Source organism: Leishmania infantum, chromosome 25 (assembly GCF_000002875.2).
Source record: "Leishmania infantum JPCM5 genome chromosome 25".
Taxonomy (NCBI): domain Eukaryota; phylum Euglenozoa; class Kinetoplastea; order Trypanosomatida; family Trypanosomatidae; genus Leishmania; species Leishmania infantum.
The window spans coordinates 18,281-36,969 of record NC_009409.2 but is presented as its reverse complement, the minus strand read 5'-3'; the positions used below and the strand labels follow the sequence as shown (position 1 = coordinate 36,969).

The following is an 18,689-nucleotide window of genomic DNA, read 5'->3' as shown; positions in this document are numbered from 1 at the left end:
CTACCCGCTCTCCTCCACCCCTGGCTCTCCGTTGGTGCTGGTGCGTAAAGTTAATTGCCGGCTAAGGCACCGTACTCTCTCCTCTCCTTGCTTGCGTTCTCTTTTTTTTTTTCGCAAATCCCGGTCCACCCCTCCACACGAAGGAAAGAGAAGGTAGACGACTTGCCTACCCTGATGAAACTTCGCGCGATGCTACGGAGTTTACTGAAGTCTCCACGTGGGCCACAGGGGTGGCTGTGCTGTCGTGCTCTCGCATGATACGCGACCGCCCACTCATGAGCGAGAGCAAAGAGCCGGAGGGGCACTCGCTGTCGTGGCGCGTGATGAGAAGAAGAGGTGCGCGAGCCGGCTACCACCACCTCCCTCGGCGTCTCTGTTCGCACACATAGTGCCGTGCGAAGGGTCTACTACCTTCATCTGCACTCCCCATTCTTCGTTTGGTGTGTTTGATTGTTCGCCCTACATGGTGATGCGGCGCGTTCGTTGATGATGACATCCTTCGTTGCTCTTGCGTGGCTCGCGTTCTTTTGCGTGCGTGTGGCCATGCGTGTGCCGCTCGATTTTCTTACCGAGCTGTGTCTTTCATTTTGTTTTGCTCCTGCTTTCTGCGTGCGTGAAGAGAGCCACCGTCAGCCGACACCGCCTATGCGGGTCGCTACGCATACCGACACACTGCGCCTGCTCTAGTGCCTTTCCTTGTGTTGCGCATAGTTACCCTCGCTTCCGTCCTTGCTTTTCGGTGACGAATGCGCCGATTTTTCGCGTCGCGTGTGTGTGTCTCGGCGGTGCTGGCACGATGGATGCACACGCGCGATGACGTGCGCAACATCGCGGTCATCGCCCACGTGGATCACGGCAAGACGACCCTTGTGGACAGCATGCTAAGTCAGTCCGGCACCGTGGCGAATGCGCACAATCGCGTGATGGACAGCAAGGATCAGGAGAGGGAGCGCGGCATCACTATCCTGGCCAAGAACACAGCCATTATCCTGGACAACGGAAAGCGCCGCATCAACATTGTGGACACACCTGGTCACCTGGACTTCTCCGGCGAGGTGGAGCGTGCGCTGCAGATGGTCGAGGGCATTATCCTCTTGGTGGATGCTAAGGAGGGCGTACGTCCTGGCACGCGGTACGTCCTGCGCAAGGCCCTCTCCCTCCACCTGCGACCCATTGTGTGTCTCAACAAGATCGACAAGGACGACCTCAGCATCGCCAAGACGGAACAGGCCGTCGAGGACTTGTTCCTGGAGGTAGCAGAAGATGAGAACCAGCTCGATATGAAGTTCTTGTACGGCTCTGGGCGCAGCGGGTACATGAACGAGGAGCCCAAGAAAGAGGGCACACTGACGCCGCTCTTCGACACCATCTTCAGCACGGTGCCTGCCCCCAAGACGGACGACGATCAAGCTCTGCAGATGCTGGTCGCGCAGGTGGACGAAGACGAGAAGAGCAACACGAAGCTTGCGATTGGCCGCATCTACAACGGCACCGTGCAGACCGGCGACATCGTCACGGTGGCGCTTGAGGACAAGCAAACGGACGCCTTGGTCAAGTCGATTCACCTCTACTGCGGTGTGCAGAAGATGCCGGTGACGAGCGCCAGCTACGGTGACATCTGCATCCTCGAGCTACAGGAGCCGATCGGGGTTAAGGTGCCGCTAAAGATTGGTGGCACGATCGGCAAGCAAGGCGCGGTGAAATTGTTCCCGTACAAGAAGCCTGACGATCCAACGTACAGCCTTGTCCTGCAAGAAAGCGAGGCTAGCTGGAAAGGCAAGGAGGCGGCGGAGTCTATGGGAAATATCACCGCCATCCAGCGCCGGCTCGACCGGGAGGCAATGGTGAACACGGCTCTGCAGGTCAAGAGTCTTAACGCCAAGCAGATCACCATGTACGGCCGCGGCCCGCTGCATCTGTCCGTCATCATCGAAGACATGCGGCGCGAAGGGTACGAGTTCGAGATCCAGGCACCGCGGGTGCTCACGCGCGTGATCGACGGCGTGGAGTGTGAGCCGTTCGAGCGGATGCTGCTGGAGTTCAAAGACAACCTGGTGTCTGCCGTCGTTTCCTTTTTGAGCTCCAAGATGGGCGAAATCGGCGAGATCGAGCCGCTCTCGAACGGGCGCGTCCTCATGGAGTGCGTGATGCCGGTGCGCCTCATGTCGAATGTGCCGCTGAAGTTCCACACCCTCACTGGGGGTGATGGTGTAATGAACCACCACTTCGACTCGTACCGGCCCATGGCCGCCATCGAAACGGAGCGGGACACGGGTGCTCTTATATCCGTAGACAGCGGTGAGGTGACGGACTGGTCGCTCTCCGGCTTTAGCACGCAGGGACGCTTCTTTGTCCTCCCTGGCGACCAGGTGCATTATGGCCAGATCGTCGGTGAGAACCAGAAGACGGCGCTGCAGAACCTGGGCGTGAACGTGTGCAAGCGCAACGAGCAGCTTGGCGGGATGCGGGCTAACGCCAACGACAAGGCAAGCAGCAAAAGGGGCGCATACAGCGCGGTACGCTACAACTTCGAGGACTGCGTCGCGTGGGTCACGGATGATGAGCTCGTGACCGTGACGCCCAAGTCGATTCGCATGCGCAAGCCGGGCTTCAACGGCAAGACTACCATGCGCTCCCTGAAGAAGAAGTGAAGGTGCACGAATGCACGCGCACATGCACTGATGCGTGCTGAGTGAGTTCTTCTCTGTACTCCTCAGTGAGCGTGCGTGCGAGTACCTCTGCCGAGTGTGAGAAAAGTGGTCGGGTAAAAGCTGGAAAAGGCGGAGAGTGGAAAGCATGGCAGGATGGCGACAGGAGGCCGAACCTTGTGCATACGGCGCCTTCTCTGCACCGTTCTTTTTAGAGTGCACACAACAAAAAACACTCGTAGCCGCGCCCTGCTGCGCAGTGCCATTGCATGGTGATTCCTGTCTGGCGCCATGCTTGTGACGCGGATTCCACATAAGCGAGCAATAACTAACCGAACAAAAAAAAATGAATGACGTTTTGTTTGTCGTGGGAGGTTTGGCGTTGCCGTGTTGCCGTTGGCGATTTGATTTGTGTGCGTGCGTGTGTGTGTTGTGCTCACAGTCTTTTCCTTATCTCGCTCACATTGCGTGCCGTGTGCGCTTTTGTTGTTCTCCGTTGTTTGTGTGCAGTGGTGCATGGGCATGGAGCACCCCTCACTCTCTCGCTACTGTTCTATTCGCACTGGCGTGGGCCGTTGTGCGCTCACACGCGCAGAGAGGCGGAGAGAGGGTCAAGCGTCCATCAATCCCTGTCTTTGAACGATGCATCTCGCTCACTTACATCGAGCCACACTTCCATGAAGATGTGCGCAGTCACGCGCTCCCTCCCCACCACCAAAACAAATGTGAGCCGTGCGAAGCCTTTCGCTTTTTTTTTGCATGTGTATATGTGCGTGGTAGTGGTGGTGGGGTGCGGGATCGCAGTGCGGCCTGCCGAGGGATAGGAAGGCAAGTACTGTGGTCTGACGAGGGCGAGTGTGCGTGTGTTTCGGCTCGCCGTCGCGAAGATGTGACTTCCACGTCGGCTGCGACGAACATGCCCTGTGCGTACGATCGTGTGCGCAGGTGTGTCGTCACCACCCATCGCGTCCTCGCAGTCCGCGCATTGCTGCACCGGTGCTGCTGATGCCCCTCTTCCCTCACGCTAGCCATACGGATTGCCGTGGCACCTCTTTGTGTTTGTCTTTTCGCTCTTCCACCCGCCCGACATCACACATGTGCGCTGGCGCCCACACATCCGCATCCGCTTTTCCGCACCTCACTTCTTGCTCTCCACAATGGTGCATCACAGCAAGAAAGCCCCACCTGCGATACACCTGGCACCCTCCCCTTACCTATTTTGCTTTTCTCACTCGTGCGACCCACCACAACTGCACACTCTTTACGTAGGCCTACGCAAACCTATTCCTCGAGGAACTCGCCCCCCCCCCCACTGTGTCTCTAAAAGCTTGCACACGTACGACTTCGGTCGCCAAGCGTTCGTAGAAGCCTTCCCGCTCCTCCCACGATCATCCGCACAATGTTCCGCACGATCCCGAACTACCTCAAGGTTGCGGTGTGCGTAAAGCGCGTCGTGGACTACACTGTCAAGGTACGCGTGAAGGACAACAAGGTGCAGACGGCCAACTCAAAAATGAGCGTGAACCCCTTCGACGAAATCGCGATTGAGGAGGCGATTCAGCTCAAGGAGAAGAAAATTGCAGATGAGGTGGTGGCCATCACGATTGGTGGCAAGAAGGCGGAGGAAGTGCTGCGCACAGCCATGGCCCTTGGGTGTGATAAGGCCGTGCACGTTGTCATCCCGGACACCGCAGTGGACTCCGTGGAACCGCTGGCGGTGGCTCAGATACTTCAAAAGCTGCACGAGGAGATCATGCCGGATATTTGGGTGCTGGGCAAACAGGCCGTTGACGGTGACTTCGGGTGTACCCCGCAGTTGCTTGCCGGGCTGTTAGATGTCCCGCAGGGCACCTTTGCTTCCAAGGTGGAGGTGAAGGATAAGAAGGTTACTGTGACGCGTGAGGTAGACGCCGGCCGGCAGGTCGTAGAGCTCTCGATGCCGTGCGTTCTGGCGGCAGATCTACGCCTCAATACACCTCGCTTCCCGAAGCTGCCAAACATCATGAAGGCGCGAAAGAAGCCGATCGACACGAAGGATGTGAAGGCACTTGGCGTGGACATCACACCTCGCCTCTCAACGGAGACTGTGACCGAACCCGCCGCCCGCAAGGCCGGCGTTAAGGTGAAGACGGTGGACGAGTTCTACGACAAGCTGCACGCGGCAAAGGTACTCTAGTTCCATGTTATGCGCGTCGCCTGTGAAGTGTGGATCGGAAAGCACCTTGTGCTACCGGATCGACCATGTGGACTGAAGAAGGAGAAGCCCTGATGAGAGTGGTGGTGCAGTGCCTCTTTCACACGCCTAGTGACGGTGATGCACACACGGAGCACGGCAAACGTTTTCTCGTCTTCGGTTTACTGATTCGAGGAGACAAGCGGGCACTTGGCAGCTGGCAGAGAGGAGGGTCACCGAGCATAGGGCTGCACAGAACGACACACAAACATTCGTCCAAACTAGCAAGGGGTGCAAGAGGAGGCACCGTTAGTCAAGACTCGGATTCAGCTCTGCGGCGTCCTCGACACACCTCGTCCACTTTGTTGCTGGAGCTCCGCTGCTCTTTTCTTCTTGCTCTCCCTCTCTTACGATGTTCCGAAAGCGCCCTTATCTCGCGATTCTGCGCATAAACACGCCTGTAGTCGTTTTTGTGAACCGCTACAGGACATGAGGGCACCTCACTGCTATCACCACATGTCTTCTCTGACTTTTCCCGACAGAGTCGCCCGAGGCGCGTGTGTAGGATAGCGCTGGCTGTAAGTCGCGGAGCGGAGGTGACCTGGAGGGTAGGGAGGAGAGGCGAGGAGTTGATATGTGCGTGATATCGGAGGGAGGCGTACGCATGAATGCATGAATAGCTGTCTCCTCTGGCTCTCTGGCCTCTCCCGCTTTCCTCGGGTTTCCGCCTCTCTTTCCGATATCCTTCTCTCGTGTGTGCGCGCGTGTTTCCGTTGTGCACTGAGAGACGTTGTCTAGCCCGTTTTCTCTCCGCCGCCCCCGCGGCTGTCGTTTCGCTCACTTTTGTTTCGCCTTCGTTACCACCCCGCCGTAGGGGTAACGAGTTGTACGTTTTTGCCTCCTTCCCCCACCATGTCCATCATGGGTTCGTACTCTTCATCTCCGCGGGGAGGTCTGGGCTGGTGCTGCGCCAGCAAGACTTGCAGCCGTGACCCCGCGTGCACCAGCTCCCTACGGATCGTGCCATCGATTCGACACGCGCACGCATCCGCCTCCTGTTGTGCTTCCCTTTAGGACGACAAGCTGTGAGCGGCTTGCACGCCGGCACATGCCCTATCCACGGGCTGCCTTCCGCCTGACACATGGTCTCCTGTGAGAGGCGCGTGCACACGGGAGAGCGTGGGGTGCCCCATGCCGTCACACCGACTCCTTGTGTCGCTCCATCTGTCGCCGGCGCATGCGGGCAAGCGATCCTGGCAACGGCCCCCGCGTGCCTCCCACACCCCACCGGCAACAAGGTTGTGCTGAAAGCAGGCTGCATGATCCGAAAGCGCGAGCACGGTGCTTGACGCGCTGTGAAGCACCGCTGGCAGGGTGTGCCCCATGCCAGCGCGGCATCCCAGAGGTCAGCAGGGCACGAGCGCCGGCCGACGAGAGGCGCGGAAAAGTGTGTGCCGATGAGCCCCACAGTGCGTGTGCGCGAAACGTGCCGGAAGCATGCCAAGAACACCGCGAATGGCCGCATGGGCACCCCCCTCCTCCCCAGGCTGCGATGTGAGGAGTCTCCACACAGACTCATGGGGCAGCCGCGGGCTGCAGCGACTAAGTGCGGAAGATGGCATGCACGCCAGGCGCAGGGTCTCCGTAGGGCGCTGGGCAGGCGCTGGCCAGCCTCCTCCCCCGACCTCATGCGGGATGCACCTGGACCACCGCCTACTACACACCGACGTCAGAGGCCACCGCCTCGGCCCTGGAGCAGGACCGTAGACGCGATGCGCTCAGGTGAAGGCCCGCAGACCACCCCATGTCCGTCTGGCGCCTCCGGCGCCGCAGGTACCCCGGACGGAGACGTGCAGAGGGAAGATAAGAGCGCGTAAAGCACGTAGCCGCCGATTCGGCGGCGGGATGGTTCGTCCTAGACGCCGAGGGTGTAGCCGTAGCGGGAGCGTGGTGGGTGGGGTGTGGCTGCGTATGCGCGTGTCTGTCTGGACTTGCTCGTGCTGGGCTGACACGATGACGAAGACAAAAAGAAAGGACGCCCTGAGGCGCTCCGCTTCCTGGCTCTCTCCCTCTCCGTGAAAGATGAGCGCATGGACACCGTTTGGCACGGCGGCATGGAGGAATGCTGATGACGTTTCTTTCTCTGTTCGAGCACGGCACCGTTCGTGCTGACCGATGTTTGTGTTTGCTTGAACGTCTTGTCTCTGTGGTTTCGTTTTTGCTGTCTCGTTGGTGCGGTGTTGCGGGTATGTCTCTGCATGAATGTTCTCTTGTACGGCTGCGCGATGCTTTCTACCGAGAAACACCAGTCTTCTTGAACACGTGAAACTTATCGCCGCTTACCCCGCTGGTGATCTTTCAGCGAACGGATGCACTGCGTTGTAGCGTCCTCTCGGCATATCGTTCACTGCCCCGCTCCCGCTCTCGGCTCTATGCCTTTTCAGCGCCAATGGCGTTGCTGTCCTTACTTCTTCGCATCTTTCTATCTTCCGTTGTCTGTCTGGTGTTGTTAACCTGCTGTGACACGCACATACAAATACCGACGCGTTTTTTCCCTTTCTCACACGCCACTCCCCCCGAGTGCGCGTGTGCGTGCCGTACAGAGGCTGACCCACTAGCGCGCTACGCGGCGTTCGGTTACTGCTCGTCGCGTGCGTATATGCGCACTCTGCTGAAGGTGGCAGGGCGTGGAATAGAAAGGCCAAACACTCTCAGAGCGGAGTCGCGGAGAGGTTCAGCCGCTACCCACTCCTTCGACCTGCTTACCCTTCCGTCAAACAAAACACCGGTTCTGTCGGAAGGGACATGCGACGCACTTCTTATGTGGCGAAGATCTCGTCAGTGCCCGTAGGGGATGTCGCCTTGGCGTCCTTGAAAGCGTATCATCCGCGGTACGCGCTGCCTCGGCAAATGACTCTGAGCTCCTCGTTCAACACTGTGACGGACAAGAACCGCTTCACCTCATTGGACCTCTTGCTGCAGAAGCTTAGCGGCTACGTCGGGCGGCGCCAGTACAAGATGGCGTCCGATTTAACACAGCATTTGGAGAAGTTCAAGGAGCTCGGAATCGACTGGCACGAGCTCAAGTTTCTTCAGCGCGACGAGCTCGTCGAGCTGCTTAGTGGTCCCATACGGCTCAACCACGCGGAGCGCGCGGTGCTGCTCATCGCATTGGATGCAAAGGTGTGCGGTGTGCTCTGCCGAGATACAACGCGACACTCCACGAAGCTGTGCATGAACGCCGGCCTGGCAGAGCACGGGTGGCGCTGTGGGCAGGACGGGCACACAAACGACGTGTACTTTGAAGGCAAGGAGCAGGCGAACCCGGCGGTGCTGCGATTGGCGCACCGCTCTGCTACTCGTGTGGCGCGCCGTGATGGCATCGACGTGGAGGTGCGTCATGAGCCGGACTTCTCCATAGTGGGTCGTAACTCGGCTCAGCTGAACCCGCGCATCTGGAATGCGCCAGAGCATAGCACATTTGTCGTGACACCGATTGGGTTCGAGTTCCGCGTCCACCCCGACGACCCGCGCGCCGTGCACCAGATCGAGGAGGCTGCCGCCGAGTGGGAGCTGCACCTCGAAGTTTTGCGGCAAGTCATCGCGGAGGTACTGGAGCTGTACGCCGTGGAGCGGGAGGAGCAGCCGCTACATCTGGTGCCAGGCGAAATGGGTGAGCCGGATGTGCCGGAGGTGTACAGTAGCGCGTTTCACGCGCGACGATCGTCCTCATCGCAAACCAAGGCAGACGGCACAATCACAGAACACCGCATGATGAGCGCGAGTGGGGCGGAGAAGCCGTGGTTTGAGACACCTCTGCCGCAGCGATTCACGCGTGGGGTGCCGGAGCTGCTTCCTTTGGCGCCAACGATCATCTTGCACAGTGCCTTTCGGAGTATCGAGCGCGACATCAGCTCTACCGATGTGAATCGCCGACTCATGCAGCCGGTCGTCGATGTTTCGTGCCTCGTGCACCCGAACGCGTGCTTCTGGTGGAATGCGGAGGAGGAGGAACGTTCGACAAGACTGATTCTCGACTACGCCAAGCGCATGCCATTCGCACTGCCGTTCAACTTGTATTTCCGCGTCGACTCTGCCAAGGTGCTTCGTGCGAAGCCGGCCGTGGCTGAGGAGAGGGACAGCTTACTACGTGCAAAGTTACCGCTCTTCGAGTTGCGCCGGTTTCGCTCCGTGGCGCGGGCAGCAGCCGCCGATTCGGTTGATCCGTGATGCGGCACCGAACGCGAGAGTGTGTGCTTCTCTGCACGCGTGCCCTCGTTATGAGGCTGTGCACATCGACTCAGGCCGAATAACGGTGGCGCGAGCCGGTGGACACGGACAGATTTGAATAAAGCCGGAGAGAGGCAGAAAAGCGATGCCGAGCGGGCCTCCCTACCGCTTGCTGACGGCAACGAACGCAGGCCATCGTCTGCGGCACTTGTTTGCCGTAGCGTTCCCGGACACGGCGCACGCGGCAGGTAGAGAGTTTCTGAGGGCTCCAGGCAGCAGTATGACGGTGGGGTTTTCTTTGACCTCTGCGCCTTGAAGGGCGAGCGACGCGTATGCCATTCGTTTGCAGCCCATGTGCACCGTTTCTTCTCCCTCTGTTTCTTAACCCCCATGCCTCCATCTGCTTTCGCACTCACGTGCTCCTTCCCCTGCCGCCGACACACATGCGCGTTCACAGCCGCAGGCACGCACGCACTAAACACGCCTCATCGGTGACGTTCTCGTCTCTCTCCCTCTCTCTCTCTCTCGACATCCCCAGGCTGCGTGAATTCGTTATTTGTTTGGCCCTCTTGCGCTCAGTCAGTGGTGTGTTTGCCTCCTCCTCGTAGCTGCGCCGATTCGAGTAACCTGCACCTCCTCGCGGACACTCTACCTACTTTGACGCGATGCCCACCTCAGCGGTAGCAAGGATGCGCGCCCGCAGCCGCCAGAGCCAGCAGCGTCTGACCGAGGACGAGAAGCTGAGGCGCCGCGAGGAGCGGGAGAACAAGAAGTCGGCCGTCCCACAGTGGCTCGTCTGGAGCATGATCGTCATCGTTGTCGGCTCGTCGCTTGTGAACATATACTTCTCTGTGGCGCAATCACCCAAAATGAAGGACTAGGCTGCTGGCGCTTTCGAGTACCTGCGTCCTCGCTGCTCCGCTTCGTCTCCTGTGTTGTCTGTGGCTGTACATGGATTTGTGCCCGTATGCTTGGTTTGCTTTCACGTTTGCGGCAATCGGCTATGGATGCGACGGACGCGCCTTTGTGGCAGTGCCGATACAGCGATGGTGAGTCCTACTGTTGCTGCGCTACACGTCCCGCCACCTGCTCTGCTGGTGCCCACTCGGCGTTGCGGGACACGTGAACGCGTGTGTCACCGAGATCGTGGCACAGCGCGTACAGCGATTGCGGATTAGTAATTCATTCTCTTCTCATTGCTCGGACACAACCGCTGAGTTTGGACGCATAGGTCGGCGAAATGAGAGCGTCTTGCTTTTCGTGCTGCTCCTTGAGACGCCAGCCGGGCGCCTCATGAGCATGCCGTTCAACGAACTTTTTTTTTCTCGCGCTCCCCGCACGCCTTGATGACGGCGGGCCGATGAGGAGGGGGTGAGGTGGTGACCAGCTCAGCGCGTGGCTTCACCCGGCCCAAGTACCCTCCACCATCTCTGCGTGGGAGGAAGCCAAGCAAGCCGCCCCGCATTTCTCCCTGCGAAGTGCGCAACCACCGGTGGTGGTGGCAGGGCCAAGCACACGCGACGTGGGGCGTGGAGGGCGATGCATGGCTGCTGATGTCGGTGCGCCGGCCCGGGGTGACGCGGCGCCGGAGCGACCTGCGACAGTGAACACGTGTGCACCATCCACATGATGGGCAGAGTGTCCGCGTGGCTGGAAGGCATCCCACCCCCGGCCCTCGCGCAGCCTGCTGGTATGCGGGTGTGGGTGGAGTTTGAGGCGTAGGCCGTGCTCTCGGATGGCTTGGTCGGCGCGTTTGGCGTGGCGCGTGTGTGCTGCTGCACCGCACCAGGTAATGTGGAGGGGGGGGGAGGGGGGCTCTGACCGGCCGTGCGGGAAATGTGGAGTAGAAGACGTGCCGTACGGGAGAATGTGGGCACCTTGAGAGCAAGAAGCAGGAGGCCGCCCCGAAATCCCCTGCGCTACACTTGGTAGTGAGCTGGGCTATTTGTTTCTCACTACCTTGTCTACGCGTGCAGCAGAACTGGAGAAAGCGACTACGCCGAGTGATGTCGAAGAGCTTTCGACGAGCAGGGCTCTGACGGAGGCAGTGCAAAAAAAAAAGAGGGGCGTATGTGGACAACGATGGGCGCGTCTGCGGTGGTTTCTCTCTAGATGGGTGTTTGCTCTGCTCTCTCTTTGTATCTTCGCGCCTCACGCGTTGCACGCTGTCGATAGTGTCGCTTCATCCCCCGTTCCACATCCGACGCTGCACGTTGGGCCGCCTACGTCCCCTTCAGCGGCATGGGGGATGTGAGCGCAGTAGCTCTGCGCGTCCCATCTGTTGCTCCAGAGACCTTTGGTGCGTTCTGGAAGCGAAAGCAAAGAAACATGAGGAAACGGTAGAGTGTAGCATACGCCTTGATGTGCATGCCAGCCAACGGATCTACGCGTTTTGAAGCCGCGACTTCCTCTCTTCAAACCACAATTCAGGGTTGAGGGTTCACCGTTGTGCACCGCACTGACGGCGCATGAGGGGTGCATGTTTAACAGACGTCTCGAGTGGACATACCTCTACGTCACCCTCGCCCGCGATAATGGCCTGCTCTGTTGTTCCTCCGTGAGTCGCCTATTTTCTCTCGTGCGCACGCCGCTGCGTCCGTGTCACCAATGTACTCGGTCTCCCTCCTCCTCTGCCTTTACCACGACCACGCTGTGCTCTCCTCTCTACTTTTCTGTGTCTCTTGCTCGTTCCGTCTGCTCTTTTTCATTCACACAGGCCGAATCATGTTTAGTCAGTGCTGCGCATTATATCGCAACTTCTTTGCTCGCACCTTTCAGGGCGGCATGGGGGCGAACGTGAAGCGGCCTTACCGTATTGACATTCGCATGGAGCACGACAAGAAGCGCCGCATTCGGCGTCGCAACATTGGGGCTCGGCGGATGATGAAGTCCTAGTAGAGGACGATGAAGCATTGCTGCGAAGGATGTTGTGGCGTCTGCTTGCACATATGTTTTTTTTCTTTGTGTGTGTGTGTGTGTATGCGCGTGTGTTCGTGGGTGCAGTGCCGAAGATTGCTCGCTGCTCCGGCGGAATGCCGGACGTGTTTGCTCGTTCGTGTGTTGACGTGTGTAGCAATACAGCGGAGTAAAAGCGGAAAAAGTGAGGACACTCCTAAGTTGAAGGTTACGGCCTGTGAGCCGCGGTGTTGCACTGTGCTGTAGCTGACGTGTGTATAAAGGAGCTCTTCTCATCGTCGATGCAGTGCGAGTTGTCACGGTGGCTCCTGTGTGTAACAGACCATTCCACGCTTACACGAACTCCGCTAGTCATGCGCGCCAACGGACCAAGGATGTGATCGTTTGGGAGCGCCGAGCTCATCCGATCTCTCGCTTTTTCTGCCGAGCTTCTGGTTCCTTGGGTGCTGATTCTGGTTGTACGATGGCTCGGCTTTCCCCGGCCTGCTGACGCAGTCGATGCGCAACAACGAGCTGTGTAGATGACCTCTCTTCACACTTCTTCCGCTGGGACGAGCTACTTCGCACCTGTGCGCGGAGGAGTGAGCTTCGACTAGTGGCTACCCTCCATTCCTCGAAAGGTGTGTCGACTCATATCCCATCTTCAGTCTCTCGTCCACCCCCACCCCCACCCCTCTGCATTGTGCCGCTGGCTGTTCAGTCTCTGTGTCGGAGTCACCCTCTCTCCCATGTTTGCCTTTTAGAGTGGAACAGAGGAACCCACTTGTACTTCATCCCCACACCAGCAGCTGCATGCACCTCGGGTCCCGCATCTTCCAGCGGCTCTAGAGGTGGTGCTCAAACTTGGGAAAGAACGATGCAGTCGTCTCTCTACGGGAACTCGAAGGCGGCCAAGGCGTCGACGAATCCGACCAACCGTTACGAGCATATGGAGGAAGAGATCCACCGCGAGAATGAGGCGATGCTACGCGCACTCGGCAGCAGCGTGGCGCACATGAAAACAATGGCCGGTCACCTCAACCGTGAGGCGGAGGAACAAAACGAACTCCTCAGGTCGCTTGACAAGGTCTTTCAGACGGCTCGCTGTGGCGTGAACTCGGCGGTGAGCTCCGTTAAGAGTGTGATGGGCCGCTACGGGTGGAAGCACACCGCCGCCTTCGGCTGTATTGGCTTCTTGCTTCTCTACTTCATCTATGCGGTCTTCCTAAAGCAGGCGTGAAGGGCGGTGGCCGTCCTGTGCAAGTGAGCGATGCAGCCCTGTTCAAGCGGCCTCCCAGCATATATCTGCTGAGGAGGTGCATCGGTGAAAGACCCTCCTCCCGCTCGACCGTAGCAGCCCACTGGCGCGCTTCCCACTGCCCTCGTGCCCGAAGAGGAGAGGGAAGCTATTTCCTCCAATCGTCGCACTGGGCTCTGTGGGATCGGCTCTCCGTCTGCTTTGTATTTTGCACCGCCCCTCCAATGTTTGCTTCGCGCGCTCATCGCTTCCATTCATGGCCCTCTCACTCTCTCGGTGCGTTGCTAATCAAAAACACGCGCACAAATGTCTTCACCTACGCTGAGGGCTAGTACCCTCCTGCAGTGCTGGGCGTGAAGAGGGCTGGTGTTGTAAGAGTTACTTGCTTTTGCATGGTATCCGCGGCAGCCATGAGAGGGTGATCGCGGATAGGATCGGACTCCGCCGTGTTGCACTATACCTCTGTCCAGGCGTCTTCTGCTCTGTGTTTGACCGAAAGCAGCAGCGAAGTGTCACCCCCTCCCCCGCTTCGCCTTCTGCTCCTCCTCTCTCATTCATGCATCCGCCGACATATGCATCTGTTCACCTTTTTCTTTCCTACTGTGCCATCTTTACCGTGACAACACCTCCTTCTCTTCCACTGCGGTTGTCTCTGCGCACACGTAGGTGACCACCTCCGCCTCTTCCTGTGCCTCCATGCGGAACACGCGTTGGTTGCGACCTCTCTCTTTGCGCTCTCGCCTTTCCTTATTCTCTGTGTGTGCGCTTACATTTGTGGCCGGTGCGATTTTCTTGAACGGCACAGCGCTGAGGCCCTCTCCATAGCATCATCGGATCAAGGTTCTCTTGCTTTCCACTAGCAAGAGCTTCTTCGTTCTCGGTGCACGGCAGAGAATTTCACTGCAGAGGCTGACTGGCAAATAAACCCAGCGAAGGATGTTTCGCAGACTAAGCGCTATTCCGGTGAGGTGGACGGCCGGGGCGATTTCTGGTGTCGGTACGTCGGCCATGGCTAGTGGGCCAAGAGCATACGCTGCGAAGGGCGAGGAGCAGATGGACGACGCCGAGTTTGAGTTCTTCGAAGACGACCTCTGGTTTCTCGACGAGCTCTGCGACGAAAACGTTGGCGACCTCTTCTCTTACATTCCCTCTTCTGACGCAACGCTGCTTGGACACGATGAGCCACCTTCCAAGTAGAAAAAAAAAGATCGCGACTGCGGAGCTTGCGTCAGCGGTGTGGCGTACTCCCGTGTCACTTTTAGCAGCTCTTGTGAGTGACCCCACCCACACCCCCGCGGTCAGATGGAGGTCATCTTTCGTGATTTGTAATTGCCCCTCCTTCTCTTATTCCCTCCCACGTCTCTCCCTCGCGCTGCTCCGCGTTTGAAACTCGTTGGATTGTGTGTGTGTGTGTTTCATATTTACAGAGATTTACCGGACAAAAGACGTCCGTCCCTGTGGCGCGGCGTTGACGACCCTCGCAGGGATCTTCCCTTTTTCCTTTAAGGCAAGACGAAAAACGAGAACGGACATCGTTGCGATGTGTGATATGTGCGTGTGTGCTCTTCTAAGACACGTTGCGCAACCGCGCAACTCGTCTTGATGTTAAAGACTGTGTTCTTGAGTGTTGATGGTGGCCGTACCTTATTTTTTTCTCCGTGTTGTTGTTCCTTTCACGCGACTTGCACAAGTGTAAAAGAGCGCAATCTCCAGCAGCAAGAAGACGGCCCTTAAGAAACACGAAGGGAATCCTACATGAGGACTAAGCAACCCTTTCAAGCATTGCTATGCGTGCCAGTCCTTTCCGCTTGCATGTGTGCAATCAGACGAGATGCGTGAAGCGCTGCCTCGGCCCTCACGATCTCATCGTTGCAGGTACATTGGCGGCATCTACCGCTGTGCTCCCTCCGACACCGCACGTGAAGGCATGCCTGCATGAGCTTCATCCTTGAACGCTATCCTGTCCACTACACTTTCTCTCTTTCCCTGTCTCTCTCCGCCCCTCCCCTCCCCCGTTATCCATCCCTTTTCACCTTTGTTTCGGTTCTCTGGTGTATTATGGTCATCTCTGTCTTCCGTGTGTGTGTGCAGTCACTCAACGTCCCGCCACCACCGCCCTTCCCCCTTCTGTTTCCTCTCGTCGCTTCTGAATTCATCTCCGCTTTATTTTGTACCACGTCGCTCCTCCACGCGTTTTTCGCACCAGAACTCACAAGAGCCGCGTCAACGTGGGCGACGTTACTTGTAACCCAGGTGTTTCGTCGACGGCTGGCATAGACTTGGAGATCAACGGCGTCATCATTTTGGGATTCCGCACACTGACACAGCAGCGATGGTGGTCCCAGTGCAACGCACCTCCGTCTACGTCGGCGACTTGCCGATCGACCTGCCTCGCCCAGAGGAGGCGATTAACAACCTCTTTAGTACTGTTGCACCCGTGGTCTCCGTAAAGGTGTGCCGCGACATGGCAACGCAGCGCTCCTTAGGCTATGGCTACGTCAACTTCCAGACCACTGCCGATGCAGAAAAGGTGATTGACGCGCTCAACTACACAGGCATCGCACCAGGGCTCCAAATCCGCGTCATGTTCTCCATCCGCGACCCGCTCCAGCGCAAGAGCGGCATGAACAATGTGTTTGTCAAGAAGCTGGATACTGCTATTAATGCCAAGGAGCTGCAGGCTGCCTTTACCAAGTGCGGCCGCGTGCTGTCGTGCAAGGTGGCGCTCGACTCGGCAGGCAACTCGAAGGGCTACGGCTTTGTGCAGTTCGAGACAGCCGAAGGCGCCAAGGCGGCGCTCGACATGAACGGTAGTAAGTTGGGGGATAGCGAGGTGGTGGTGGCACCCTTTGTCCGTCGCGTCGACCGCGAGGTGATGGCCGCCAAATCCTTCCGGAACATCTACATCAAGAACATCGCGGCCGCCGCCACGGAGGCGGACGTGAAGGCGGCCGCGGAAAAATTTGGCAAGGTAAATTCCTTGTTTCTCTCCGAGCACGCGCCGTTCCCTACCAAATTCGCCCTGGTCGCGTTCGAGGAGCACGAGGCCGCCGTCCAGGCCATCGCGGCGCTGAACGAGTCGGAAGAGAGCGGCCTGACAGAGAAGGCGGCGAAACTCGTTGTGTGCCGCGCGCTTTCCAAGAGCGAGCGTGACCGTGAGAAGAAGAAGGCCGCGTCCCTCTACCAGAACCACGGCCGCAACCTCTACGTAAAACACCTGCCTGACGACATCACCGACGACAAGCTGCGCGAGATCTTCGAGCCGTTTGGCAAGATCACATCGTGTGCCATCATGAAGGAGCCGAATGGCACCTTCAAGGGGTTCGCCTTTGTCTGCTTCGAGGACAGGCAGCACGCCTCCGCTGCGTTGCGGAGCCTGAATGGGCAGCCTCTAGAGCACTCAAAGAAGCCTCTTTATGTGAGCCACGCGGAGCAGAAAGACATGCGCATCCGCCTGCTTCAGCAGCGTCGTGCGGCCATGCGCCACCAGTCCCGTATGGTGCCCCCGATGAACACGTTCCCGCAGCAGTGGCCGCGGCACCCGTTCCCGCACATGGTGCCGCCCATGATGCCGCCACCGCCGCCACCGAACATGGGGATGCCACAGTTCATGTCTGGCCCAATGATACGTCGCCCCGCCATGGAGCCACACCTCATGCAAGGCGAACCGATGCGTCCGCCGAACCGCTACACACAGCCACGCGAGCAGTATCCACCGCAGCAGCGCCAGGACGGCGTCGACATGAACTACCTCAGCACCCTTTCCCCAGAGCAGCAAAAGAACTATCTTGGCGAGCTTCTCTACAGCCGCATCCTGCCGTTGGAGTCGTCCAATGCCGCGAAGATTACGGGTATGCTGCTTGAGATGAGCCGCGAGGAGATTTTCGAGATCCTGGCGGACCACTTCGCCCTTCTCTCCAAGATTCAGGAGGCAAACGCGGTGCTTCAGCAGCACACTGGCAACTAGTGCGGGGACATGGTAGTGTCCCAGTCCTCAGGCACAATCGGGCTGGCCTTCCTATCTTCTTCCCCTCCCCTTCTCACGCCTCCCCCATGTGCTGACGGAGTAGGCTGCTGCCGCACCTCGAGTAGGTCGCGACAGCACCACCACCTCTCTATCGACTCGACTGCGATGGGGGAGCTGTGATATGCGGTGGTTCGCACGTGACGGAGGTGTGACGCTGTGCCACTGTGTTGCTGTTGTAGTGGCTGGATTTTCTTTTTGCTGTTTGAAGGGGGTGGGAGCGGTGTGATGTTGTCGGATAGCATGAAGCACTGGCGTGGCTAGGAGGGGAGTGGGGCACTGGAGCCCACGGTGACGTAACTAAGCGATGAAAGAAAACCGTTTCCTGAGGAAAGTAAAACACCAAATGATCCATAGCCCAGGTGCACGCCAGAAGAGGCCACCGGTGCTCTCGTCGCTGACGGAATCGGCGGGAGAGTGGAGTGGGGCCTTGGAAGACGAGCGTTTGGTGCAGCCGTCAGCAGGCAGTGACACTTCTGACAAACACAGGCCATGTCAGCGCTGCTGTGGATCGCCTCTCTTTTCGCGAAGTAGTGCCCCCCTCTATTTCACTCTGAGTGTGTTCGAACGGGGATGGCCTCCTCTGCCTTTTAGAGCAGCGGAGTGGCACCCTTGAGATGAAGACACGTGTTGTTGTCCCCTTTTTAGTTGACATTTCTTCCTGTTCTTTCGAAACGCGGACATAGGCGGACGCGTGCACACAACGACCGCACAGTCTGCAGCGCCGGCAGTTGGCGCACGGCTCCTACTCAATAGCTCTCATCGTTTCCACCGGCCATTTTCCTTTTAAGACCCTGATGCGTTCCGGCTTTTCGTGCCTCACGTGCGGCAGGGGGGTGGGTGGGTGGGCGGTGACTAGTACGCAGAACAGAACTGTGAAGTTTCAGAACGAGAGTGGCGCCGGACCCCCCCGTCTCCGATACAACAATACGAGCACACAGGATCACGTCCCTAGCTGAATCACTCCACCGGTGGCTTTCTCAGCTGCCCCGGTTCACAAGACACCACTCGAAGAAGGTGCAAGGCAGCCTTCCTCACGAGTCGCGCTTGGCAGCAGCACAAGCACAATTCGTGCAGCCCTCCACCCTGCGCTCTCCATGGGCCAAGGGAGAGTGATTGGAATGGGAAGATGGCCGCACGGCGGGGTGAGTGTGCGTGTTGGGGGACTAGCCTGTTGCCTCACCTCTGACACACGGTCTCCTCGGCACTCACGCGATCGCCGACTCCTCTGTGCCCCTTCCTCCTCCAACGCCTTCAACGCTTCTGCCTCCCTCTTTTTCTCTGTCTCTCTTCCTGTGACGTGTGCGCCTCCCATTCGCTGGGTAGTGGCGTTCGCGCTTGGTGCGGCGGTGCACGTGGTTTGCGGCCTTCCTCGACTGATCTTCCGCGGACAGCCGCGTACCTCTTCCCTTGAAACAGGAAAGGAGCACACGCGAATCGGCACGGAGTGGTGGCTGCGAC

The 18,689-nt window shown here is 58.4% G+C and overlaps 6 protein-coding genes across 6 annotated transcripts; all 6 read left to right on the top strand.

Moving 5' to 3' along the window:
• Positions 1–746: 746 nt before the first annotated feature.
• LINJ_25_0130 (putative elongation factor) lies at positions 747–2,651 on the top strand (the record flags this gene model as incomplete). Its single annotated transcript, XM_001466009.1, has 1 exon — positions 747–2,651. One exon carries the CDS (start codon positions 747–749, stop codon positions 2,649–2,651), a length of 1,905 nt encoding a protein of 634 aa, XP_001466046.1.
• Positions 2,652–4,047: 1,396 nt separating this feature from the next.
• Positions 4,048–4,824, top strand: LINJ_25_0120 (putative electron transfer flavoprotein; the record flags this gene model as incomplete). The annotated part of the gene is made up of 1 exon (XM_001466008.1): positions 4,048–4,824. One exon carries the CDS (start codon positions 4,048–4,050, stop codon positions 4,822–4,824), a length of 777 nt encoding a protein of 258 aa, XP_001466045.1.
• A 2,802-nt stretch (positions 4,825–7,626) lies between these two features.
• On the top strand, positions 7,627–9,051 carry LINJ_25_0110 (conserved hypothetical protein; the record flags this gene model as incomplete). Its single annotated transcript, XM_001466007.1, has 1 exon — positions 7,627–9,051. One exon carries the CDS (start codon positions 7,627–7,629, stop codon positions 9,049–9,051), a length of 1,425 nt encoding a protein of 474 aa, XP_001466044.1.
• A 665-nt stretch (positions 9,052–9,716) lies between these two features.
• On the top strand, positions 9,717–9,932 carry LINJ_25_0100 (conserved hypothetical protein; the record flags this gene model as incomplete). The annotated part of the gene is made up of 1 exon (XM_001466006.1): positions 9,717–9,932. One exon carries the CDS (start codon positions 9,717–9,719, stop codon positions 9,930–9,932), a length of 216 nt encoding a protein of 71 aa, XP_001466043.1.
• A 2,891-nt stretch (positions 9,933–12,823) lies between these two features.
• On the top strand, positions 12,824–13,186 carry LINJ_25_0090 (conserved hypothetical protein; the record flags this gene model as incomplete). Its single annotated transcript, XM_001466005.1, has 1 exon — positions 12,824–13,186. One exon carries the CDS (start codon positions 12,824–12,826, stop codon positions 13,184–13,186), a length of 363 nt encoding a protein of 120 aa, XP_001466042.1.
• Positions 13,187–15,536: 2,350 nt separating this feature from the next.
• Positions 15,537–17,171, top strand: PABP3 (putative poly(A)-binding protein 3; the record flags this gene model as incomplete). Its single annotated transcript, XM_001466004.1, has 1 exon — positions 15,537–17,171. The coding sequence occupies one exon, from the start codon at positions 15,537–15,539 to the stop codon at positions 17,169–17,171; it is 1,635 nt and encodes a 544-aa protein (XP_001466041.1).
• Positions 17,172–18,689: the final 1,518 nt, after the last annotated feature.